The 25,820-nt window shown below is 48.4% G+C and overlaps 6 protein-coding genes across 6 annotated transcripts; 4 read left to right on the top strand and 2 right to left on the bottom strand.

Annotated features, from left to right (window-relative positions):
* Window positions 1-286: 286 nt before the first annotated feature.
* Window positions 287-1,798, bottom strand: ABOM_000729 (uncharacterized protein; the record flags this gene model as incomplete). Its single annotated transcript, XM_022527859.1, has 8 exons — window positions 287-644; window positions 707-809; window positions 864-1,044; window positions 1,106-1,223; window positions 1,304-1,344; window positions 1,407-1,511; window positions 1,575-1,641; window positions 1,710-1,798. The coding sequence occupies 8 exons, from the start codon at window positions 1,796-1,798 to the stop codon at window positions 287-289; spliced, it is 1,062 nt and encodes a 353-aa protein (XP_022394647.1).
* A 4,210-nt stretch (window positions 1,799-6,008) lies between these two features.
* ABOM_000730 (uncharacterized protein) lies at window positions 6,009-6,413 on the top strand (the record flags this gene model as incomplete). Its single annotated transcript, XM_022527860.1, has 2 exons — window positions 6,009-6,138; window positions 6,208-6,413. 2 exons carry the CDS (start codon window positions 6,009-6,011, stop codon window positions 6,411-6,413), a joined length of 336 nt encoding a protein of 111 aa, XP_022394664.1.
* Window positions 6,414-7,384: 971 nt separating this feature from the next.
* ABOM_000731 (uncharacterized protein) lies at window positions 7,385-17,086 on the top strand (the record flags this gene model as incomplete). Its single annotated transcript, XM_022527861.1, has 4 exons — window positions 7,385-7,719; window positions 7,777-15,542; window positions 15,633-16,408; window positions 16,463-17,086. 4 exons carry the CDS (start codon window positions 7,385-7,387, stop codon window positions 17,084-17,086), a joined length of 9,501 nt encoding a protein of 3,166 aa, XP_022394663.1.
* A 1,365-nt stretch (window positions 17,087-18,451) lies between these two features.
* Window positions 18,452-20,116, top strand: ABOM_000732 (DEAD/DEAH box helicase; the record flags this gene model as incomplete). Its single annotated transcript, XM_022527862.1, has 1 exon — window positions 18,452-20,116. One exon carries the CDS (start codon window positions 18,452-18,454, stop codon window positions 20,114-20,116), a length of 1,665 nt encoding a protein of 554 aa, XP_022394666.1.
* A 430-nt stretch (window positions 20,117-20,546) lies between these two features.
* On the bottom strand, window positions 20,547-22,520 carry ABOM_000733 (putative homeobox protein meis; the record flags this gene model as incomplete). The annotated part of the gene is made up of 1 exon (XM_022527863.1): window positions 20,547-22,520. The coding sequence occupies one exon, from the start codon at window positions 22,518-22,520 to the stop codon at window positions 20,547-20,549; it is 1,974 nt and encodes a 657-aa protein (XP_022394665.1).
* Window positions 22,521-23,379: 859 nt separating this feature from the next.
* Window positions 23,380-24,931, top strand: ABOM_000734 (putative monocarboxylate transporter; the record flags this gene model as incomplete). Its single annotated transcript, XM_022527864.1, has 4 exons — window positions 23,380-23,870; window positions 23,925-24,179; window positions 24,245-24,683; window positions 24,764-24,931. The coding sequence occupies 4 exons, from the start codon at window positions 23,380-23,382 to the stop codon at window positions 24,929-24,931; spliced, it is 1,353 nt and encodes a 450-aa protein (XP_022394660.1).
* Window positions 24,932-25,820: the final 889 nt, after the last annotated feature.

Here is a 25,820-nt window from a genome sequence, read left to right on the forward strand (position 1 = left end):
ACGTGTCCATTGGTCTAGACAAAGAGATACCGGGTGGAACGCATTCCTTGCAATAAAGGTCCTTTGTACCAGGAAAAGATCCTTCGCCAAAGGATTAGAGGACTCAGGCCCAATTGTTCCATAAACCGATACCCGTAGGCCTTGTCCATTTACCAAACTCTCTCACTCAGTAGCGTATCTCTTTTGATAGAACCAAAACCCATCGCCCGAAGGTCAAAAAACTCCAGAAACAATAAACAAACTCAAAAGATCCCACCTCTATAACCCCATGAACAGCCATTCCCTTTTAACACAAAGACGCCCGATTGCCATACGAAACCCGAAACTCCGTAGTCTGAACAACCCCATCTTTATCCTCGTACATAATCGCCGAAAAGCTATCCACCGACCTTGGTCTACTGGTAACGGTATTCGTCCTCGTTTGTCTTTGAGTTTCCTCCACATTGCTAAAATCATTAAAGGCCTTCCGCGCACCGCTTCCTTGCGTGTATCGGTCATGGAGTTCGTGTTCGTAGGCGCGCCTATTCGTGAGGCCGGTGCTGCCAAAGTAGACTTTGAATAAGGATCGCATTGCCGGGACCGAGGCGCAGATGAGGGACATGTTTATCTCGAGACAGGTGGTGAGTTCGGCAGCGGACCAGTTCCTAAAGATAGCATATGAAATGTGAGATAGCGATACTAGGGAGATATCCAAGTTCAAACAAACCATTGGAAGTCTCTTGATCTTAATGCGATCACTGTCGTGATCTGTCTTGCGATCGATGCGCAGATGGTTAGGATACCGATGCCGAAGGCGATTATCAGGCCGACTATCTTTTCTTAGTACGCTTGCTCTTCTGTCGTGGCGGAATACACAGACTCACTCTTGCGGCGATGATTTGTTTGCAGTTTCTTCACGATGGGGATGGGAAGAAGCGCCAGTAGGACATCCGTCGTAACATGGAACGCACCGTTGAAGTAATTGAAGCTCATCATGTCGAGACAGCCTTGGGGGAATTCGGGTCTCCATAAAACAGATATAGGCTCACAGATAAAGGATGCCACCTAAGTTTGTGAGTAACGCGTTTATGGATGCGTTTGTCGAACGACAATAGTGTGAACGCACAAGAGTCGCCGCAATCCCGTGGCTAAGTATGACCGCCCCAACCCCGTAAAGAAACCTAATATGGGTTTTATTAGAAGCTAATCGTAGATATAGTGCGACCATGCTACCCTTCGCTAGTCTAGATATTCGGTTCATGTTAACGTTAGCCAAGGCCTAAAGCTGATGTTGTGCATTAAGGGTCGTGATATGTAATAGTACCCGAGACTGAGAAAGTAGAGAACCTGCGATATCCACGCCCACTAAAGCGAGAGTCAACGTCGTGGCCGAAGTATGGCATTCGAATTCATTGAAGGCAACGGACCTTTCGCGTACATTCATGTTCTTTCGGTGTCAGTTCCATAAGGTGACGGCCAATCCCGCATTCGTACATTTTCGGCACAGTTACCAACTCGCCAATGGATGCAAGCTATAAGATCCCGACGAAAAGCATCATCAGCCAATAGGAATGAACAAGTAGAGATACACATACCGAAGCTAGAATGATGAGCATGTCGTCAGGCCCCAGCTTGCCCAGCAAGAACTGCCTCGCATATAACCTACGCAATTATCCCAGCTAGATTAGTGGTGTTGGCTCAGCTCTTCCCGCCCACTAGAGACCACACACCTCATGCCAACCATAATCATGGCAACCCCAAATGTGACATAACTCCCAATTTGGAGGTCTTGCTGCGACCCCGGCTGAATGGAGACCATGCTGGCTAACAGACTATCACATTAAGCCGAAAAGTGCTGTTAGCTCCACAGGTAAACCCAAGTCTTATAGATCTCCGCACGTGGGTGCTGCATGACTTTATACGACGGCAACATATTCGGAAAGGTTCCGATTTAGCTTCTTGATGTGGGTTAACAAGCGCAGATATGTGCGTTTAGACCTTGTAGTCCGTTTCTTGAACTGTGGGCCGTATGCACCCAGGGACCCTGCGCTATACCCTGGACGGATAAAAGGTATCGGATAGATTAGATCTCCACTATTCAAGTTTACGCTTTCAGGTTAAAACCTGCTGGGCATATATACAGTACCCTTCTTTGTTATTCTTCAACCTTGACCTCGCCTACATCATCACAGTATTGCATTTCGGGAGAGAGCGAGTAAACTCATAGCAATTCAAATCTACCATCCCAGAACTTACACGTCGGAGTTTCTAAAGCAGCCCGGTCAATTCCACACTAGTAGAACACCCGACGCTGGACACAGGATATAGGGTTGTCTTCACATTGTCCCTGGCACGTGGGGTTCACCCTTCGGGATCTAAAACTTCCCAAATAGTTAGAAGGTGGGCTACTGAAAGACCAGGAGCTTGAAACCCCTCCTGATAGACCTCTGAGGGTCAAACATTTAACCCGGTGACGTGGTCAAGAGAGTCGATGCGGAGCTCGATCCATCACCGACGCTGTGGCGATCATTGCCAAACCATGGTCTTGCCGGAGGACTATGAGACGGGGAAAGTTTTGGAACTTCGGAAATTCATAGGGGTTTTTACTATCGGCCAATCCATGGAATATTCCACTGGATAAGCTAATTAGAGGAGAAGTCTAACGTGATGCATCTCCATGGTCAAGCCTTAACCAGCTAATCAGTCCTCCGCAGCCAAGATTTGAGGATACACGACGTACATCGTATCTGTAACCCCTCCTACCATTTATACAGTTTTTCCATAGGTTATATCTATATTAATACAAGATAATCACAGCCAAGGCAGGAGGATCGATCCTACATACACAGCCTCACGAACGGTGTTCCTCCAGTCTATTCATACAATCGTTTGTCGGATCTCTATAACTTGCCGACACTTGCAGGACCTCGGAGTAAATGCTATTACTAGTAGGTAGTATCCGTGCTCCACAAATTAATAGACTACTATACTCCGTAAATAGAGTCGCATGCAATATTAATGAAGCACTGGTTATCTCCTTTCTATGCTGTGCACCGGCTAAGCGACTTCTTCATACGGCTTTCTAAAAGAAGGTGCCCTGCAAGGTTGTCCCTTAAACGGCTACAATTTTTACTCGTTTGGGGGAGTAATTAATCCAGGGCGAAACAAGTAGTGGGCGTCTTGCATACTACACTATCGCGTTAGCCATGGTCTAGGCGAGCAATCGGGCCATCAAGAACCAATAAACGAATCTTGGCTTATTTGACGGCGGCGCCCCTGCGGAACCCTAACATGTACCATTCGTTATTATATGATTAGTATACCTAGACACTATTGGGATGACCGAGGCAACAGTGCTATGTCTTCCCCTTTCTTCAGCATGGTAGTCTCGTTTCCATTCGGATGCCGCGTTTGGATGATGTAGCGACGACTTTGACGAGTAGATACAAGTCTCCTCGTAACGGTGTAGTTATAATCGCCGTGGTGAGTTTCGGGCTGCGTGTTGGAAACGAGTTCAAATTCACAGCTGATACTTCCACGATGGTAGGAAGAGGGTTGAGGGGGGAAACTACGGAGTAATTATCACCGGATTTTCTCCGACAAGGAAGGATGCAAGAAGACATACCAAAAAAAAAAAGGCAAAAAAGAAACGACCGAGACGCGACTCGAACGCGCAACCACTGCCATATTCCGGAACCGGAAGGCAGCGCGCTACCATTGCGCCACCCGGCCGTTTGTTGAGATTTGGTCTTATTTTCTTGCTCTATAGGCTAAAGCTTAATTTTCAAGTTTGCAAACCTATCTTCACTTTCGTTTCATGCTGCGATGTCGAGTATTCTTGGGGAGCCGCTATGTTCTCCGATTTAGAAATAATTATCTCTGTCTATTACATTCCCAGGCACTCTCTATTACTCGTAGGCAGCTTTATGGCCTGTTTTCGCCCGTTTTATGACCACTCTGTTATGGATTGACGATATGTAGTCAGTTATATATATCATAGCTGTACTGAGTGGCTCGACCACTGGACCAGAGTTCTACGCGGTATTTATTTTCGAGCTCATCAATCGCTAGGCTATCATACTACCAGAAGCCTTCAACATATCGAGATACTCAGTAGAGTAGGAGGGACAGCTTTTATTAGCTACTAGTATCTCTGCCCTAAAAGATGAGTGTCAGAAAACCAGACTGCCTAATCAGGCTTAGTTTAGTGCCTTGTTGCCTTGTAGGTTAAATTTGAATCGCGGGTATGGGGTCTTGAGATTAAATAAAGCTTTGTTTAACCTTAATTCTCCCTAACCACTGCGGTTAAGTCAACCCTTCCCCATAACCTCCCCGCTACGGTTATGTGAGAGTAGGGGAGGTTCATGTGGGTACTAGGTTAATCAAGTCTAGCTTCAAACAGAGAAATACAATGCAATGGAACATGGCCTCGTGTTCCGTTCATACTTCTCGATTGAAGAGAATTGATCTGAATAGTGTTAAACGAACAAACAAATATCGAGATGAATCCATTGGACCATTGCATTGAAAGAAGACTCACTATCTTGATAGGTATCAGTATTCTATCTTTTCAAAATAAGAGAAGAAATGAAATAAAATGATCGCTGCCATTCCTAGCACTCGCTCCTTCATAGCAGTTATTCAAAATTTTCCAATTAACTACAACTACGCCCACCTGACCACATCTACATACGAGATTGAATATGATAGAACCCCTACGATGCGCATATATTCAGGGCGATAGACCAGCAGACTTTAGTCAACAGGCTGAGGTCATACAGGTGTTCAGGGTCAGCCCTATCTTAAAGACCGATGGTCGGCGACTGGATCCATACTTTCTTTTTCTTTCTCTACTTCCAAGGCGCCGGTCGTTGCACACGTCGACCCATCTACAAGACTAGTGAGTAGCTACATATGCATGTGTGAGGCACTATTGATAACTAGGTCACCGGCTAGATCCGTCCCTACCCCACAATCAAAAGCGGATGACTCTGCTTGTCCCGGTTTTTCCTGATTATTGGACTTTTGTTGTTGTCCTGAGTCTACTCCATACTCAACGCTTTATATAAAACCAGTCAGAGACGAAGGGGGAAAAAGGGAGGGGTTAACCAGACAACCAAAACCAAGGTCCATGATACCAAAATACAACTGAATTTGAGTAATGGTTCTAGCTGACTAGCTAGTCGAGCGACCAACTTAACTAGGAAAATGCGTTGCTTTTTCTTCAGCTGGTGGAGATCTCAGCTCGTAGTGGAGTACAAGCGTCCTAACTAGTATCAGAAACGAGTGGACCGATCAACCCTGACTATGACCGTACTGCGTCTCGAATGCATTGACGTCACAGCATCCAAGTTCTTTGTACCCCGAACCTTGGATATGGCTACTGAGGTAGACTAACTATCGTCATAATACCTACGTTGGGGAGTGACACACCTCCATCTTTAGAGAGTCGCTAGGCAGGTAGCTTTCTGATTCGGTATTTCTAAATTTACGCGTTATAGTGGAGCGCCCTTGTATGCATCTATTGATCGGACTGAGACATTATTGACATTTCCCTTAGACAGAAGTACTTCTGGAGACAGGGAAATAGTACATGCGACGTTGCCATAATCATATGAGCATCACTAAAGTGGTATAGTAGGTTTGAGTGCGGAGTAGAGAGGGTATTGTGGCCAGGGAGAGCAAGCCCTTGATCGAATTGTGTTCGACTTCATGTCCCTCCCTATGCATCAACAGTGGTACGGCATCGTGCTAGTTTGGGAAACTATGCGATGTGATGCAGATATCACCGTGGACATGCTCAGCTCATCGACCTGCCAGGGAACACATCTTCGCCACAAAAAGGGAGACGATTTGGAATTGACTGTCTAGCGTCCCTACTCATCCAACATATATAAACCCCTTCGTCGTCCACCAGAACTTCCCCTCAAATCATCCATCGCACCCAAACTTTCTTGCAGTCAATTTTTCACAGCTCAAATATCCAACCTCTCGCTCAGTTCTCAAGTCACCGAACCAATCTGTTCACCATGCACTTCGCTGCCCTCATCGCAGCCACTATGGCCCTGGCAGGCTCTGCCACAGCGCAGTGCCACGCTGGCGGCACTGCCGATTGCAAGCCGGGCTTCAACTACTGCGCCAAAACCCTGAACGACCGAGGTAACGCTATACGTTTTTGTGTCCGTCTTATCCGGCGATGATGACTAACTTGATTGCCCATTTCAATAGGTGATGCGAACTCCGCCATCGGAGACGCGCTCAGAGCGTCGGGCCATGAGGTGAAGGCAGGCCTTCCTGGCACTTGGGATAACCTCATCTTTCATTGCAATGATGATTACACGCTGAAGCTGGTGGAGCAGTGTAATGGCAGCTTTTGTGTGGATGGTGGCCTCAACAAGAACGATTACTGTGGCGAGAAATGGAGTCCTTTCTGAATGAATCTACGCTTTCAGGACGAATCTTTGTGGCTGTCGATGATGTTGACCGGTGGGATTCGTTGCGACATGAGGGGGTACTCATTTTCAGCCTAGGTGCGGACGCAATCAAGGGATTTAAGATGAGATTTTGTTTCCATTCATATCAGTAGGAACCCAAGCTGCAGTATATGTCCAAGTAATAGTAAACTCTGGTGGAGTAATCGGTGTGCCAGGCAACCACGGTGAACATTTCTCTTCAGCCTTGCGTGTTCGTCCAACAGTACAACTTGTGTATGTATGTATGTATGTACCTGTACTTTAATCCTTGGGGGGTTTGTCCTGCCACCAACCAATGTTGACCGCCCTCACACGATTTGATTCTGCTACTGATTCTTACTACTTACACCTTCTCCTACTACTTCTAAAAGAACTAGAGATTTACAACAACAACAACAACAACAACAACAACAACATGATCTATGGTCGCTTCGAGAGAGTGGTTGGCGAGCATGGAAGCTACGCAGCCTCGTCTCCCAAGTGGGTGCCTCCTCGGATCGATCGTCTACTACTAGTAATACATCGCTGGACTAAAACCCCGGCGGCGCATGAACCCCTCCAGCCAGCCTTTCTCCCTTGGGATTCAGCGACAGGAAGGCTCCACGCCAATCAACCATTCATGGTCCGACAAGGATATTTCGATGGTCTTAACTAACAACGCACGATCTTCTGACCAGTTAGCGCCCCAGTGATGATCCTTGAAGTGCATTGCCCATGCCAATCACAACCAGCCAAATGCTGTGCCGCCGAATGGCTATGACTCGCGATCGCATTCCCCGACGAGAATGTTGGGCGATAAATCAGTGGCACAACTGGACCAACAGGACCAGGTGTTAAATATTCTCTCCTCCCCCCCTCCTCGCCCTTCTCTCCCATTTCTGAACGCGCACGACCTTCGAGCATAACCTAGCAGCATGCTCACTTCCGTTGCAATGCCCAACCCTAACATTGTCGCGGACACCTTCAATCACATCGCATTTCCTCCCAAGCTTCCAGGGAAGCGAGACGAACAACCGTCACAAGTTGATCTCGACCTCATCAGTCGCCTTCGCCATGCGGTCCAAACTATGCATCGCATCGCCGATGACGATATGAAGGCGGTATGGCAGTCTCTCGAGCTAGTGTTGAGTACATGTCACGTAGTGAACGAGAATGGCATGGTGAATAAGGTCGCGTTGCTAGACGCCTTCGATAAACTACATACAGAACCCGCCGTTATCGTGTATATCGCGGAGCAAAATGCAGCACTTCTTTTCCGAGAGGCCCAGTGAGACATTCCCAGCCCGTAAATAAGTAGTCTTCATGTTAATGCGTTCACCTATAGGGACAGTGATGATGTTATCATCGAAGGCTTCGAAGCTTCCCCTAGTGCGGAGCAAACGCTTGCTGCCTCTGGGGCACTTAAATGGCATTTCCCAGGAACAGCAGTATCCCTTACGAGAGAGGAATTTGGGAGCTCGGATCTCCAACAGAGCCTGGCAGCGTTCCTGGAAATGGCCAGCACGGAACAAATAGATGAGTTCGCGTCGAAATCACGGAAGGCGGGCGTGACGGTGGCCGAGAGTCGAGATGTCGTCGACCCGGCACTGATCTCAGAGTTCCTGATAACGCTTCTCGGGGTAAATGGTAGGCGTATATGCCCGCCATTATTATGTAAGCGCATAAAGGATGATGTTTGTTGGGATAATGCCGAACTCCCATGGCGACGCAGTCCATTTTGGTTGGTGCTCCGGGTCTGCGTCCAACGATTGTTATACCTGCGTCTGGGAAGTGAACTGGGACGCTTGAACTACAAGTTCCTGCTCTGTGTCGTGTTGGCTCTTCTCTTGAACGACGTTACCAATGCAAGAGCTGTGCATGTGGAGGATTGCAGCTGGCTTAAAGCCAAGCTGTGCCGTCGTCTCGTCAAACTAGAAGTGGCCGAGACAAGTTCACTCCCAGCAGTGCAGATAGCAAGCCTTCGTCTAACCCATAACCTGGCGCCCCTTTTTGAACAGTACCTCGGGAATGCTGATATTAAGATTAAGGAGCAATGGGAGGCATTCAAGAGAGCTGTTCAGCGAAAGATACCACTGTTGCCGCTCTACGCCCAGCCGAGAGATACGTCCTTGAGTCTGCCGAACAGTATGTCATACCTGCAAAATTCCCTACAAGCGACTCGGAGCGACACCCGCAGAAGCCAAGGCATAGACTCGGCAGTTTTGGCTGAAAGGGCCCGAGGAAATACTACGGAGCAATTTGCGTCCTTGTCAGTAGAATATTCCTCTCTTACAGATCTAGAATCTCGATTGCGGTCTGGCTCACGGGAAATTCCCACTTCCAACCTCAAAAGCCAGGAGCTTTGCATTGACATTGCTCAACGGATTAACCGATACATCAGTTCTGTTGGAAATGCTTATAATGGAGACCAGGAGCAGCTGAGTGAATTCATTTTGAACCTATTTGAGTTATGGGTTTATATGGATAAATGTGCTCTTGGTGCATATCCATTGCTTGGGGAATATCACCCTGGCTTCCGCCCAGAGCTGCTGGATGTGTTACAGTTATCTAGGTTCACCGATCTAGAGCGTTTACAAGAAATCCAAAGATACATTCATACGCGCTGCACTGGCGCGTCGGAAAGAGATATGACTATCTTCACAGATCCATCCCCGGAATGCTTTGCGGATCGATATCTGAGAACTTCCATGGGAAGAGATCTAGTCCACTTGCAGGACCAAATCGAAGCCGCATCAGTGGCCTCCCGACATAGGAAAGAAGTAGAATTGACAAAAGTAAATCATGAATTTCAAGCTTTCTCCGAACAGATCTCGCGGAGCTCGTGCACCCAACGGAGACACCCCGATGGAACCCATGACATCCGTGGATGCGATCACTGCCTCCATATTCGTCGTCGTCGCCGGCTGAGAATCAGTGTTCACGAGGACTTCCTGCCCACGGGCAACAGAATAGCTGAGAAACGGGCTATTGTGTTTGAACTGGCAATCCCCAAGGCCTTCTCTGCGTACCGCGGCACTACGTGGAATATCATAAATTTACTTGGTCCTCAAGGAGAATTAACAAAAACGGAAGCGCCCCGCCTTTTACTAGAAGACTATACCCAGCTTGCCAACTATAAGAGGATCGTTCAATGTCAGGGGCGATTTACTTTAGCCTCCTACACAAAGTCGTACCTAGGTACACACTACAAGTGGAGGAAGTTGCCAGCGGCTGCAAAAAAGGTGCTGCTTCCACAAGGCCTCTCATTCCGGTACTATGATGCAGAAAGGCGATTATGGGGAAAGGATAGGGCCCCGTTTACACTTTCTCACCATTTTACTCTTTCTCTTCCCCCAAATCATCCATTCGCTAGTCTCTACTCGTCGTCCAGCTTTGCCCCTGAGGGCCCGGGACCCTCATCATACGAAGCAATTGCAAATGTCCGAGACTGCCCTTCCACCACAACTGTTCATGAGTTCATGGCACACCAAGCCCTGATGGCCGGAAAGTACCGTCGATGGATTTCCATTCTCATTGAGCTTGGCTCTTCGAATATTAACCTTAGCTCATTAGAGACGATGATTTTGGTGCGTCATTTAGCATTACAGGCTGGCCCTGGGACACCAAATGATGCCCTGCGAATCACACATTCAGTGTTCAGAGAAGTTGGATTCTGTAAGAGACTCATCGAACAAATCCATCAGCATCTCTCTATTATCACGCCAAATTGGCGGGAGACTATCTATATGGAGACAATCCTTACCTTGACTATTCAACTCTGTAATCTTGGGTGTTCTGAAACATCTACAGAAGTCAACAATTTACTCCTCCGAATCCGGAGTATCACACTTCAGTGGATCAATCACCTGCGTAATGAGGCTCGAAATGCTTCAGAGGTGGATGTTGCGGAAAGGGCGGCTCGTTATTGCTTCCTAGCTGCACTACTTTGTCGACGTACCTTCTCCATTCACTGTGATACCCATATCCCTCTGGATATGAAAAGCGCTCAGTGTTTTATTGAAGCGACCCTCGCCCTCCAGGAAAGTCTAGTTGTGGACATAACCAAATTTAGTAACCTGACGCGCAGCATGTTGGTACGTGACATAAAGATGTCCGCTAGGCTTCGCCAAATCATCCAAGACACGATTAAGATACACCCCAGCAGCCTCAATTGCGTTCTTGATAAGGTATGGCCAAGTAGCTCCGGTAGAGTGTACACCACCTGGGAGCATTTGGAGCATCCATATGACGGTTGGGTTACCGTCACAGCAAAGGGAACTGAGCAAATGGTACCGCAAGCTTTCCATTTTCACCTGTTAGAGGGCCATCTTTTGGTAGATGGGAAAGCTCTGGGGAAGCTACCCGCTGACATTCGCGACTCGGAGACTCTTAAAGAGCTTTTTGGAAACCAACGTCTGATTGCTTTCCCTTCGAACATGCCTGGGATGAATTATACCCTGGGTCTCCACAAGGAAGGGCACCAGATTCACTTAGGATATCGAAACAAGAACCTAGTTATTCGGGCCTGGAAGGGTGGCAGAACCTTTGAACTTATTCCGCGTTCAGTGTTTGAGAGAAAAGGTAGACTTGATTTGCCTGTTCCTTTAGTCTTCGACTGCGTACATTGGGTCGATCTAAACTCAGGTATCCTCGAGGCTAGACGTATGCCTGCCATTTGGAGAGAAAGACCTTCAAATTGGAAAATTAATATCCGAACACGCCGAGCACAACGAGGGAGATCTTTGCTGGTTGATCCCCATTCCCAACTAGCCACCTCAATTGCTAAAATATTCCGTCATTTTGAACATCCCTCGATGCTGACGATATACCAGCCAGCTACAAAAACTCTTTCTATTGAGTTGAAACGCATGAACTTGGGATTCTATGTGAATAAACGACAGCTTTTGCAATGCAAGCAGTTGGCAGCTGAAGTGGATCCAAACCAAGAAGCTGGCACTCTGTACGGACTCCAAAGTATGCTGGTGCTTCGAAATGTCTACAATCGTTCGCAGCGGAGTATCATTACGCCTCTGGGGAAGCTTGAGTACGAGCGTCATGGGATCCATGTCTTAGTGCGCAAAGGGAACAATGGAGACTATGGAAGGTATATAATTGACGATGTCCTTGGTCGATTGCATGGACCTGTAGAGCCATTGATGCTGTATACACTGGCTCAGCTTCACGCATTCACGTCGTTTACTATCCCTGATCCCCTAACAGGACGTACAGGAACAGAGGAAGCACTATCTTACTTGAGATCGGGTTATTCTCAGCCGTGGACCCCTCTCAGCCAGGGTAATATCGATCTCCTGCATGAAATGTCGTGTCTTACCCCACATCGGGAGTATTATCCCCGGGGCGTCAAGCGACAACAGGTTGTCAAGTGGGATCACAATCTTACAGTGTCAATTCAACACGAGGCATATCAGCCGGTTATACAGTCAATTCTTACCAAGTCTCAGAGGCTTTCGCTGTTTCACGTACAAGCAGCGCCTCCCTTGATTGTTGCAGCAAAGAGCGATAGGCATCTACAAGAAAGGGCCTGCTGGCGCCGGTGCCTTTATGAGCGTATAGATGCATCATGCGAAGATATGATCGAAGTGCTAGACGTAATATATACCTCTCGTTTCAGATATTGCTCATCTAAGCAATCCTTGCGCGTTCGCGAAATCATCACCCTGCTCAAAGAGCGGCCAGCAAAAATCCACACTGCACACAAGCTTTCTAGCATTTTGAAGGAGTGGTCATACATAGGTGGCTTTGCGGACGTTTTCACTTCATATAGCCTTGAGGGGACGCTATTTATTGATTTTGCAGCTGAATGGGGGAAACTGGTCCGCCTCTGTATTGATTCCGAGGCGAACAATTCCCGTTCCCTGATGTTTTGCCTTGGCTTGATGGCTTATGGAGATGGTGTCGACTTGGATGCGATCCGCGTCTTAGCTGCTTTCTCCATACTGGATGACCTTAAGCAGTTATCGTTGCCCATGTATCCGTCATTTGAGAATTTTTGTGACCGAGGGCGTCCTGACTTCGATTCAGTCCTGGCATTGGTACATCCCTTTTGTACAAAATTCAAGGACCCGACTCCACGTAAGAAGAAAGCCAAACAAGCCCAGAAGGCTGCCGAAGTTGCTCGGATCCAACTTGCGAAGGAGAATCACGACATAAAATGCGCAACCGAAAGTAACGACTTCGTTTCCTTTATCTTACAACAGTGGCCTTGCGCTGAACCTTCGAAAGGTAAGTTTTCTGCCTCATTTCTCAACGTCGCTGGGGCTCTAGAGGCAGTCAGCCACGATTGGTTGCGACGGTACAAGAACATGAGACTCGCGGCCTATATAAACGATGTCCAAAAAGTCTTAAATGCCCACAGCGCCAAGAAAAACAACATTGGAGATCCCCCAGTTACATCGCAGCCTGTCGTGTTCATATCTCAATGCCTGAGTTCCCGCACTGCCGCCCTGAAGCTCGGACAGGATCTTATCACCAAATCTGGTCCAAAATTAGAATCGAATTCAAACTTTTCTTCCCAGCGCGATGAAGGGGGAATTATAAATTCAGCCAGTCACCAACTGAATGAATTTAGTCGGAAACTTCTATCAAAGTGGAAAGCGGCATGGACACCAGAGATCAGTGAGATTGAGCAGATAGTGCACAAGATTGCCTACTCAGACTGTTCTGTTAGGTCTAGCTATGGTGAGGATCTGCAGCTGAGCATTACTGCACTGAAGGAAAAAGGTCAGGAGCCAGAGATATCATACCAATCAGACATACCTTATCATGAGGGAATGGCAAGATGTGATGCCGACATTAGGAAAGCGCAGGCGATTGTGGACCAGTATTACCGCCAGATCTGCGACGCTTTTACAGCTGGGGACCCGAGGTTCATTTGGTTACAAAAAGGAAATCTATGGCCATGTACCACCCCAATAACCATCCTACAGCAACTTCGATCAGTTTCTTCTACGAAATTTGGACCGAACATGAAGGAAGCTCTGTTATCATACGGGATGGCAATAGTCAAATTGCAGCGGTTCATTCGCATAAAAGAGTTTTTTGCTAGACGGGATAAAAGCAGACTAGATCAGGAACACTGCCAATCATCCCATTCTACATGGGATTACATAGCATTTCCTGACTGGGTCCTTCTTGAAATCGATTCCAACATACAGATACGCCAAGAGCAAGTGACGGTAGCCCTCGAGATGGTGTCTCCAGCCTCAGGGTCCAACACAGTTTTGCAGATGAATATGGGACAAGGCAAAACATCAGTAATCATGCCAATGGTGGCAGCTGCCCTGGCTGATGGCGATATTCTTGCCAGGCTTCTAGTACCGAAGGCACTCACAACTCAGACCGCACAAATCCTACAGGCTCGTCTGGGGGGGCTTGTTGGTAGAAGTCTTGTCTATATTCCTTTCTCACGACGTACCCCAATAACTTCGAGCGTGATTGGGGAATATCGTGCCCTTCAAGAGAACATGCTTGGTGAATCGGGTATTGTTCTAGGGAATCCTGAACATACCTTATCATTTAAGCTAAGTGGACGGCAGCTTGTTTCAGATTTGAAGATTCCTCAAGCTGTTGAGATGGTGGAAATTCAAGACTGGATCGACCGTGTGGCCCATGATATCCTCGATGAATGTGACTTTACATTGGCTGTAAAAACACAGCTCATCTACCCAGGTGGCTCACAGCTTGCTGTCGATGGACACCCGGACCGCTGGGAAGTCATCATGGCTGTACTAGCGTTGGTAGCCCAACATCTCAGTGATTTAGCGCGAGAGCTCCCGCATAGTATTGACATAGTTGAAAGAGCCACCTCTGCGTTTCCAATTGCACATCTTCTAAGGGAGGATGCGGAGACTGCTCTTATCGAGCGAGTTGTTAAGGATGTCTGTTCCGGTCAAAGCGCTATTCTTCCGATCCAAGATTGCAAGGATTTTGAAGTAGAGGCAATTCGACAGTTCATCTCCCGACAAAGTGTTGGTAGAGCGATTGTCGAACATATCAATGGTCTATTTCGGGATATGCCAAAAGTCCGCAAGAGGGTCTACCTGCTTCGTGGAATTTTGGTGCATCGTATCTTACTGCTTTGTCTTAAGAAAAGATGGAATGTTCAGTATGGTCTCCACCCAAACCGAGATCCTATGGCTGTCCCTTTCCATGCAAAGGGTGTCCCCTCCGACCACGCAGAATGGGGTCATCCAGACGTTGCGATCTTGTTCACATGCCTTGCGTTCTATCATGAGGGCTTAACCCAGGAGCAATGCCGACGGTCCATCCAGACTATTCTCAAATCAGATGATCCTGCTCTAGCGTATGATCGTTTGACACAAGGATCAGGGACAACCTTTCCGGAAGCCCTACGACATTGGAATTTGATTAATATTGATGATCACGGCCAGGTTGCAGAGATTTGGTATCATCTACGCTTCTCGATAACAGCTATTAACTATTTCCTGAAAACATTAGTTTTTCCCATCCATGCCAAGCAGTTCTCTATTAAGCTACAAACCTCAGGATGGGACGTGCCTCTTTTCAACAATTCATCTACGCTGTATCAGGACCAGCAAAAGAAACGTTCTGGATTGACAACTGGATTCAGCGGAACAAATGATAACCGCAGGCTTCTCCCATTGACAATCCAGCAGCGTGATCTACCGGAACTCTTACACACTAATGCTGAGGTTCTCACGTATTTGCTTCAGAAGAGAAATCGGGGATATAGACATGCTGCAGTCGATGGGAGACGTCTTACCGAGGCAGAACTTCTGAAGAATCTGACGAGGAGTGGAATCCGGATTCTTATCGATGCAGGAGCTTATATTCTAGAGATGGACAACCGGACTCTCGTCAGAACTTGGCTAGACCAGGATATCGAGGTCCAGGCAGCAGTCTACTTCGGAGGCGACAATCAAGCTTGGGTTCAATATAGAACAGGGAAAACGGTGCCACTTTTTGCTACTCCTTTCGCTGATAATTTAAAGGGTTGCCTCGTTTATCTGGATGAGTCCCATACAAGAGGCACTGACCTAAAATTGCCCGCCGATGCGAGAGGTGCCTTGACCTTAGGGCTGAACCAGACAAAGGACCATACCGTGCAGGGTAAGAGCTCACTTTCTCTTTTGCTTTCCCTTCCCTTTGTCGTTTCCCATCAAAGTTACAATGTAGATTCAATCTAATATTTATACTTAGCGGCCATGAGACTCCGCCAGTTGGGTCAAACACAATCTGTTGTCTTTATCGCGCCGCCGGAGGTTCATCAGAATATTTTAGACATTTGCCAGAAAGGAAGAGGCGATATGATTGATTCATCAGATGTAGTTTACTGGCTTCTTTTCCAGACTTGCGCTAACAACAGAGAGCTACAACCCCTCTTCTATGCTCAAGGAGTTGATTTCTGTCGTCGTATTCAAGCGGCAGTACAATATCCCAAGTTTCTCAGCGACCCCCTTCACCAGGAAGCCTATGTTGGTGTTCTACAGCAGCCCGAACAACAAACGCTGGAACAGCTATACAAGCCACAAATACTCGACATCGATGTCAAAGGACCTACGACCGGAGCCAATTCTTTCCCATTCAGTGGAAGGGTTGGCGAATTTATGCAGGTGCTCCGCCAACAACACGAGCATTCCAAGCTTATTCAAAATTCAATTATCAGTTCAGCGTTAGAAGAGGTCGAGCAGGAGCGGGAGGTTGCCTACGAGATCGAAGAGGAACGAGAGATTCAACGACCACGGCGGCTGGAGGCTCTCCGGTTTCATGGGTTACATCCATCTTTGTCCCGTTTTGCAAAAACCGGGGTTCTGCAACGGTCTGGGGTTGTCTCAGCTGCCAGTGTGCTCTACACAACAAACTTGGGATTGAAATACGGAAGCGAAGTGGCTGATCTCCTTCCTCGCCTGTGCGTTTCTTCTGAGTTCACGAAGACGGTCAAGCTGAAACCCGGCGAGAAACGGGATGAGTTTATGGTAAAGGAGCTTTCGCCCTACCATCTGTGCATGCTGGCTAATTACTTTTGATAGCGACCTGTCACCTGGTTATTATGTAATATTGCAACAGAGGCTATCATCATAGTTACCCCAGAGGAGGCGGAGGAATTGATTCCTATCCTTCGCACGACTCCGGCGCCATCGATGCATCTCATAACATACGCAGCACCAGTGATGAAGCGTATGCTCCACTTTGACCACCTAGATTATTATGCAATCCCTGCCTTCCCTGCACCGTGGGCTATACCCGACTGGCTTTCCCTTGAGGTCGGGATCTTCGCAGGGAAGCTATATTTTGCATACACAGACTATGCTTATCTAGTGCAAAAGATGCAGCCAGGACCAGGAGCACAGAACTCCAATGGGATCCTTAGCACAAGGCGGACAGCACAATCGAGCTTTCTGGAGGAATGGTTAGTCCTGCGTCGTCAGGGCCAGGATATTTCACATACGCCCATGGGCTATTTGTGTATGAATAGGTCACTTTCTATTGACCACCCATTCTTTGCGACCGCAGGCATACAGAATACCGAGCCTATCTTCCACTCATCTGGATACACAGTGGGGAGCGAAGAGGAGGAGGATGAGGAATACTATGAGAGCGAGGAAGAAGAGACTGGCCTTTTAGAGACCGAAGGCGGTGATCAGCTTTTATAAAGATTGATATCCTGGATTATTTACGGAGGGGATTGTTCTTAATATCAAGATCCTATGCCATGCATCTATGCGATGACCGCTCGCCGTAGTTAGTGACCGACGACGTGAACGCTGACTATCGGGGTTTGACGAAAGAGCGGTATGACGATCTTCTGCCGCTTACTCCGTACAATAAACCGATTGGCAGAGATATATTCGATCCACGTTCATTGGATCCCATGCAGTCACGAAAAGATGTTGCATCTGAGCAGCTAAGCGATCAATCCAAAAAACTATCCGAGTGAAGTATGGCCTCCGCGACAGTATCTAAGTCCCAGAGGTTATCTTCCTCCTTTCTGGTGTCCTTCCGTTCAAAATCGAGGGGCCAATGTTTGACGGAGGTGTCCTTGTTGACTGTGCATTGAATGAATGAGCTGTATATGTCAGGATCCGGGTAGATGCAATGTTTGGAGAGTATGTTAATGCAGACCACAGAGTACGTAGAGTGATATCCTACCTTCTGTTTCCAAACATATCTATTTTTAACAACTTAAGATCTTATGACAATTCGCCCTAACGATGCTTGATATCGATCTGCAGTCCCTTGTTGTAGTGGGCCGCATCCAGATTAGCCGAAGGGATTCGACAAATCACACTCACACGCACACGTGTATATATTCTACTGTAGTACATTCGACAGGTTCTTATCGTAGTGAATTTCACGAAAGCAAACCCTTGACCCTATGTATCGGTATGACTCGCTATGCGACGTGGCGTAGCCTTGCGCTGCTGTTTCTGGGTGAGTATCTGATAGTGCGTCCTGGTATTGGCAAATACAACGAGGCAGGAACTGGTATGGAACTGAATTAGATCTTCATGGTCAACAATATGCAAGATTCGTAACACAAACTTGGATTCACCCCGAGATACACCGAGGAATCCAAGCTACCGTGAGATCGGCGGTTCCTACGATTTCCATATAGTGGCCAGAGCTGCGATGTTCTTGGGAGCAGTTGTTTTGATGATTCTTCCAGATGCGGTTAGCCTAACCTATTGCGGTATAGCGCCACTACAAGCCCTGAGGCACCATTCTTTTTTTTTGGAAATCTCTGCGCCGCAACTGCCTCGATTCATCAATCGACCAGGTGCAAAAGGCCGAAAGCAAATAAAAAAAAGGAATTAATTCACTTACTATTTTTCCTTCAAGCGGTGTCTTTCCACATTGCTGTATTGGTAGTAGAATACAGGGAAACTGGGATTGTATCAATGATAGCCCCACATATTGCCATCAACAAACATTAAAATTCATCCCAACTGCCACTACGGGTTCGCATTTTCACCAGGCAATAAGTTGCAATTTCTTCGAGATATAGAGACTTAGCCGTTATGGACGGTCCCGGAAACAACGATGGTGCGCAGCCGTACGCAGCCATGGCTGGGAAGCTGGACCCCAAGCTCCTGCAAGCCGTCAAGGTGATGGGGTTTGACTATATGACACCTGTCCAACACCGCGTGTTAACAGAGCTTCCAAGCTGGCGCAGTGACTGCCTGGTCCAGGCCAAGACTGGCACAGGCAAAACCCTTGCCTTTTTGCTACCTACATTGCACTGTTTAGTTCAAGGCCATTCGGCTCCACCAAGAGGCCAGGTCGCGATCTTGATCATCACGCCAACACGAGAGCTTGCTCAGCAAATTGCAAAGTCATGCGATCAGCTTACCTCGCAATTGGCGACACCTCGTGAGTGCCACATTGCAGTGGGTGGAACGGCTCGGGCATCTGCTCTGTCGCGTTTCATGAAGGGAGCACCGTCCATCCTTGTAGCAACTCCAGGACGCCTGAAGGATTACCTGTCAGAACCCTCTACTGCTGAAAAGTTGTCGAACATTCAAACGCTGATTTTGGATGAAGCCGACACGATGCTTGAGAGTGGCTTCCTCGCTGATGTGAAGCGAATCCTCCAACTCATTCCACCAAAGAGCACTGGCTGGCAAGGTATGTGCTTCTCAGCCACTGTGCCACCCAAAGTCAAGGATGTGGTTAGTGTAGTGTTGAAGCCAGGCTATACGAGCATTTCGACAATTGAAAAGAATGAAGCGCCAACGCATGAGAGAGTACCCCAGTACCACGTGTTGATACCGTCCGTGGCAGACACCTTTACTACGCTTGCCTCCCTTCTCAATCTTGAAATCAAGACCAGCTCTAAAATCATTGTCTTCGGGGTCACGGCAAACATGGTTGCTCTTTTCGCTGCAGCCTTTTCTCAAGGCTTGACGCCTTTGAGGGTGTTTGAAATCCACTCGAGGCTGAGCCAGAGCGCTCGCACGAAAACTACGGCTCAATTCAAGGAGGCAGCAACAGGCATCATGTTCGCCTCAGATGTTATTGGTCGTGGCATGGATTTCCCGAATGTCGACTTGGTCATTCAGGTTGGTCTGCCATCGAACGGCGAACAGTACGTTCATCGTGTCGGTCGTACAGCCCGCGCGGGCAATGATGGCCGTGCTATCATCCTCCTCACCGAAGCCGAGTCTTTCTTCATGAAGGTCAACCGTCACTTGCCCATCCAGCCCCATCCCCAGACTGACACGATCAACGCGGGCGCTTCCTTATGCGCCGATGCCGTCACTCAGGCCATGTACAGTATTGGCGAGGACACAAAGCAACGTGCTTACTCGTCCTACATAGGTTTCTTTGCTGGATCGGGTCTCCTGAAGCAGCTTCGTATGGACAAACCCGGCCTTGTTCAACTCGCCAACGAGTTGGCCATAAAAGGCATGGGATGTCCTGAGCCTCCACCAATGGATAAAAAGATCATTGGCAAGATGGGGTTGAAGGGTGTACCTGGATTTAACTATGCAAGTGGAAATGACTTGAATGGAGACCGTCCAGCTAGACCACGCGGCCGCCCTGGGAATAAGACTCGTGATGTATTAAGTCCCGGAGCTGGTCAAGGAGACCGCAGAGGTTCAGTCTCGAAGAAACGTGGAGGAGGTCGCGGTGGAGGGCGTGGGGGACGTGGAGGGCGTGGCGGGAAGCCGAAAGCAGCATAGGTTTTTTATAGTTAGAAGCTCGTCTGTGCCTTTTTCTTCTCTAGTTGTATCTGCATATCGGCAAGCATTATTCTTTAAGGATCACATAATAGAACTCCAGACGACTGTTGTTTTCCCGTGCACACAACTTCATTTCCTTGCGAGATCTCTAAGCCGAAATAGCCAACTAATATTCCCGTCGCTCTTCCGCACCCATGGTGTTGCAAAGGCCCTACTAGCAGCCATTCTCGGTGTCAATTCCGTAGGTTCTCCAAACCTGGTTTATATACCACTTTAGAAGTTATACTCGAACGATGACTCATCTCATCAGCACTTCAGAGCAATCCTGTTTCTTCTAGTGGTCCACCTTATGCATACACGTAGGTTCGTACGTCTACCCCCACATCTAATGGTACCATCACAGTACATGGAACATGAAGCTCCCATATCACTAAACTAGAGGCGTGTCTTCCGCCAGTAAAAGGTTATCCCATATGAGGCCAAGTTCTGAAAATGGCGGCTGCGAGACATCGTTTCTTGCAGCGAGATCCTGAGGCGGTGGATCATCGCAATATGGGAAGAGACAATTCGCTTCAGATATAGACATCAGTGCGGCTTCCTGCCTCAAGCTTGTCACCCATTTTGGATTATCGGCATATGTCTGATCAAAAGGGTCGTTGCTTCCATATGCTATCTCACGAGCTTTGTCTTGAACCATCTGATCGGTAATGTGATTACCCACGGCAGCCTGCTCGCGTAGATACACGATAAGGTCGCGTCTGAGGTTTACATAGCGGCTTAGGGCATTGGGGATATCATTGATGAAAGGCAGGACTTCGTTCCCCCCCGTATCCAGAGCATCCGTTGTTTTCCAAGGGTCCATGGTTTGCCGTTCATGCCCCACGAGGTAAGGGGGCATGGCATTTTCCACCAACTTGGTAACACCAGGCTCAAATCCCCAGCAACCCTTCCATTGAACCATGTCTGCACCCTTCTTAAAGTGGTCTGCGACATGATCTACTCTCTCTGGCCATGTGTCAAATCGTGCATTGCAGAATCCACAGCGAGACTTAATGTGCGTTAGAGACTCTCGCCACTGCTCCATCGAAGGGTGATAGTCGACATAGTGTGTGAGTTTTAGGTGCTGTCGAAGATGATCCTTTCGAGTAAATGTTCGTTGCTCTGATGACTTCTCTCGACAGGCGAGGTAATCATGGGTTTCGAGATGGTCGCAGTCTACGTCTGGGGCCTGGCAGAAGACACAGACGCGGGTACCATCAACTTCGATAAGTCCGCCTTGGGGTGCGCAAGCCCATCGATCCACTGGTAAATGAAGAGCCTTCTCATGCCGCTGCCAGTCGTATTTGGTATTGAATGTATCGGAACAGAACGTGCATTGATACGGTCGCTGTCCCTTCGAGTTTCGTTTGTTCTTGGCCTCGTTCGGATGTGGAGGCTTCCGACGACGACGACGAGGCCTTATATTGACGACAGGGGTGGGTGGTCTTTGGGAAGGCCGATTTGATCGATTCAACGAGATGTCAGAGCTAGAGGACTGACTGTGTTCGTAGCTGCTGATTGAAGGTACCCCTACCACGAACGAAGCGCTGGAACTATTGCTTGACACGGCATCCCTGTGGGCCGGATATGTGACGTTGCCGTCAGAAGTATATGGGATATCTTCCAGAGCTCGCAAAATGTCGCATGTCTCAGCCGGTTCACTTTCTGGGGGCGAGTTTTGCCACCGCTCAAGAGGTGATAGTAGAGAATTATCGGCGTGGTGTGTCTCTGTTGTAAGTTTACTACCGACCACTCTGCGCCGGCGTGCATTGGTGAACCAATTCGAGATCTGGGTGACGTCTAACCCCGTCTCACACTTCAGTTGTTCCTTTTCTTGCTCGGTAGGATACGGATAATCCTGGTGTTGGTTGAGCCATGATCGCATGATACTCACTGCAGTTGTGGAAAATCGGCGGTTCTTTCTTCTAGCCCATCTCCTGCTGCTAGACCGTATGTTAGTGCTGACGGAAGGCTCTAGTTGAAGGCTTTCGCACGAAGAGCTCATGTGTGAATGCCGTTCAGATAATACATCCGAGGCTACCCTGTCAGAGAGCCCGGAATGGTCAAACGTCGGCAAGTCAGGAAAATCCTCACTCAAGGGGTTTTGGTAGGCATAGTTTAGATCCCCGTATGGCCCGAGCAGTTCCGTCGGTAGGTGCGACTGTATACTTGATCCTTGAGACGCCACCTCAGGCTGTAGCTCATTGAACGAGCCATGGCTTGAAGGTCGGCCGGAATGTGCCAGTATCTCCTCTTGGAACAGTCGGTAGTCTATTTCACTGACCAGGGCATCGTTCGAGCTTAGAGGTGGGAGCAACAAAACATCTTCGTAGTAATGGGGCGTGTCATTGTGAGCGTGCTCCATCCGAGTATGGAAAAGCTGGAAGATACTCCGCACAACAGCCAGTCCTTTTCTTGATCAGAACTCGTTGAACAGAATCAAAGCTCAGGACCTACATACCCAGCGTGTGGTTGAACAATAATCCTGGATCGCTGGGTGGTAGGCTGGTAGCCACAAAAGCTTTGAAAAGAAAACTCAACTGGAGGCCGTTAATACTGTACACGACGGATTCCGTGGGTCTTTTACGCCCTTTAATTGACGGGGTTTTTGGCTCCACAGTTGCTCGGCTTACTCTAGTTGGGCTGTAGAGCGTTAACCGTGGATCGGATCTAACAGACAATCCTAATTTTCTGCCAGACTTATGTAGATTGCTGACCATTCACACATGACAAATCCCATGACCCAGCAAGCAGTCTTCTGTATATGGAAGGCGGTAGAGCGGCTACAGTCTTGACCGCCTGATCCCATGACGAGACTGCGCCCTGTGTCATTGTAGAGTCTCCACATCCTCGGTGATCCTCTCGCCGTAACCCTTTAGCAGATGCTTGCAGCGAGTCTTGAGTCATTCCACCGATGGGGCTCGCAGGTATGGTTCTTGGGCAGCAGGTAGCGAGCAGCCAATACCACTCGCCACCATCGAAAGACCATTGTTTCTTCCCACCCTAGCCTGCTCAGGTTAATCTGCATGACTAATACGCTGTGGTCAAGACGACCTCGACCGAGACCTTAATGATCGGATGTATCCCGAGTGTACAAACCTGAATTTTTCGTTCGACTGCTTCTTGCGTTGTACAATACCTCTCGTTGGCTTCTCCACCTGGGGACACCTGTCAAGCCGTTAAGCTGATTCAATATATCCCCGAAGGTTCACTATATCGGAACAATGGCAACAATCACCCAGTCAGTTTCTACAGCAGTCGAGTTGCAGGAGCGCAATCAGGTTGGAGGGAGACTTACCAAGCATACTGGGGATCCGACACCACCGGAGAATTCAGATGAGATATTACAGGCCTCGCTCGCAGCGGACGCCGAGGTTCCTGATGGGGGCTACGGCTGGGTAGTCATTTCTGCATGCGCAGTAATTACCTGGTGGTTCATTGGAACCTCCTATTGCTGGGGTGTCCTGCAGGCGGCATTGGTTAGGGAAGGGCTATCGTCGTCTTCTACCCTGGCTTTCATCGGCTCGCTTGCCACAGCATGTATTTCCTTTTTGGGCATAATCAACGCCAATATCATCCGGAGATTAGGCACTAGGATCTCGGCCGTACTCGGTATCTTCTTGCTCGGCCTGGGACAGGTTCTCAGTGGCTTCGCCACCAAGAATGTAGGTGGCTTGTTTGCGACTGCCGGTGTTCTCTTCGGCCTTGGAGTCAGGTAAGCAAGTCGTTTTCTGCTCCCCGTATTATCCAGAGAGCTAAATCGCGATAGCATTTGTTTCATGGTGGTCTCTGCGATCCCTGCGCAGTATTTTAGAGCAAAGCGCGGTATCGCTAACGGGATAGTTTACGCCGGAGGGGGCCTCGGGGGTACCGTCATTAGTTTCATCATGAACGCCTTGCTTGGTAAGGTGGGAATAGCGTGGACCTTCAGGATCATTGGTTTTATGATCTGGGCTACGGGCCTACCAGCAGCGTGCTTCATTAAAGAGCGGGTCCCAATTCGGCGCACGCAATTTGTGGAATGGTAAGTTCCTCTCGAGGCTTTTGGGACATGCCTAATGCCGGGCTCTGTTTTTAATTCTCTCGCAGGCGACTCTTCCGTGACATTCGATTTTCCTTGCTGTTCGCAGCCGGCGCGATTGCAACTTTCCCGCTTCTTGTTCCCCCTTTCTTCCTTCCGTTATACACTGAATCGATGGGAATGACCTCGGGAGCAGGCGCAGGAGTAGTAGCTGCATTCAACTTCTCCTCTGCGGTGGGAAGGCTGATGTGCGGCTTCTGTAGTGACCGGTTGGGGCCGCTGAACACCCTTTTCATGTCTCTTTTGCTCAGCGCCCTCAGCATCCTGGTCATTTGGCCTGTTTCGACGTCCATCGGCCCATTAATTGTCTTCGTCATTATTAATGGAATGGCCAATGGTGGGTTCTTTTCGACCATGCCGACGGTCGTTGGAAATGTATTTGGCTCCGCCCGAGTAGGCGTCGCAATGGGCATGATCGTGACCAGCTGGGCTGGAGGTTATTTGATGGTACGTTCCGCCTCCCTTGCTATTGTTTCAGCTATGTGCCCCATGTCCATGCGTTTGCAGACGTTGACGGTCCCATGCAGGGCGCTCCAATTGCTGGGTATATCTTAAACGCGTCTGGCGGAGAGGATGCTGGTATTGGAGCCTATCGTCCGGCCATATTCTATGCAGGAGGCATGACCCTGAGTGCATCTTTGTTAGCCATGCTCATTCGTCTCAAAACCGATGCACAGCCGTTCAAGAAGCTCTGATAAGGATGGGGTATACCGGTTTATATATAGTGTTGCAGCTTCTGGGGAGTCGAGGTATGTCTTGGTTGTCCCCATTAAGAGTTACATGGCGTCTTGGTACCTCTCATTATGCTGTAGCGTCAGCAATGCGTGTCTGGTCTCCTGGAAAGCTATAGAGGCTGAGGGTACGAGAATGCTGAAGCATACCTCTACGAGATTATTAAGGGCCCTTGCTTTCTGAACTATCACTTAAGCAATGGACCATCAAACACTCCTTGAATGTCTGGCCGTCAAAGATAGCTCTGTATTATAGTCCGTTTTTCTACTGTTTGAGTCTCATAATGGCCGAAAATTGACACTTTCCCCGAATCAACACTTCAATCAGGTTAACGATAGTTTTCAAGCTAGTCCTTCATTTGCCTATAGTATCACACGGTTGGACTAGCCAGTCAATCCTGCACCATGATCATTACCTCGGTACAGACACTTGGGCATGCCCTGCCCATCATAGTAACCTGCCACCGCTTGTACCACGCCGCGTCACGCTTCGTGATGGCGAATCCAAGTAGGGGACCAATGTAGAAGTTGCATCCACAGCTTTCTCCATTCGTCCGAAGAGTAGCTAGTGTGACCTAGACACTTATCAACGAATACTTTCTCGATACCGACTCGTCCTGAGCCGTAGTGGGTCGGCTAAATGATCCACCCCTCTCGCGATACTCGGGAGTACGCAGCATATACCAGAACGCCGACTTTGGAGAAGCCATGAAAGACAACACAAAAGGTTCTCAGAACCCCCCTTGACCGCTATGTACAAAATTTGCTTTTTCAATAAACAGACAGAGAACTATTCTCTCATATCGCTCAACCAAACTGCCGCCTTACCTAACAGCCCGGCGACGCAGGACTT

Source organism: Aspergillus bombycis, assembly GCF_001792695.1.
Source record: "Aspergillus bombycis strain NRRL26010 chromosome Unknown contig00002, whole genome shotgun sequence".
NCBI lineage: Eukaryota > Fungi > Ascomycota > Eurotiomycetes > Eurotiales > Aspergillaceae > Aspergillus > Aspergillus bombycis.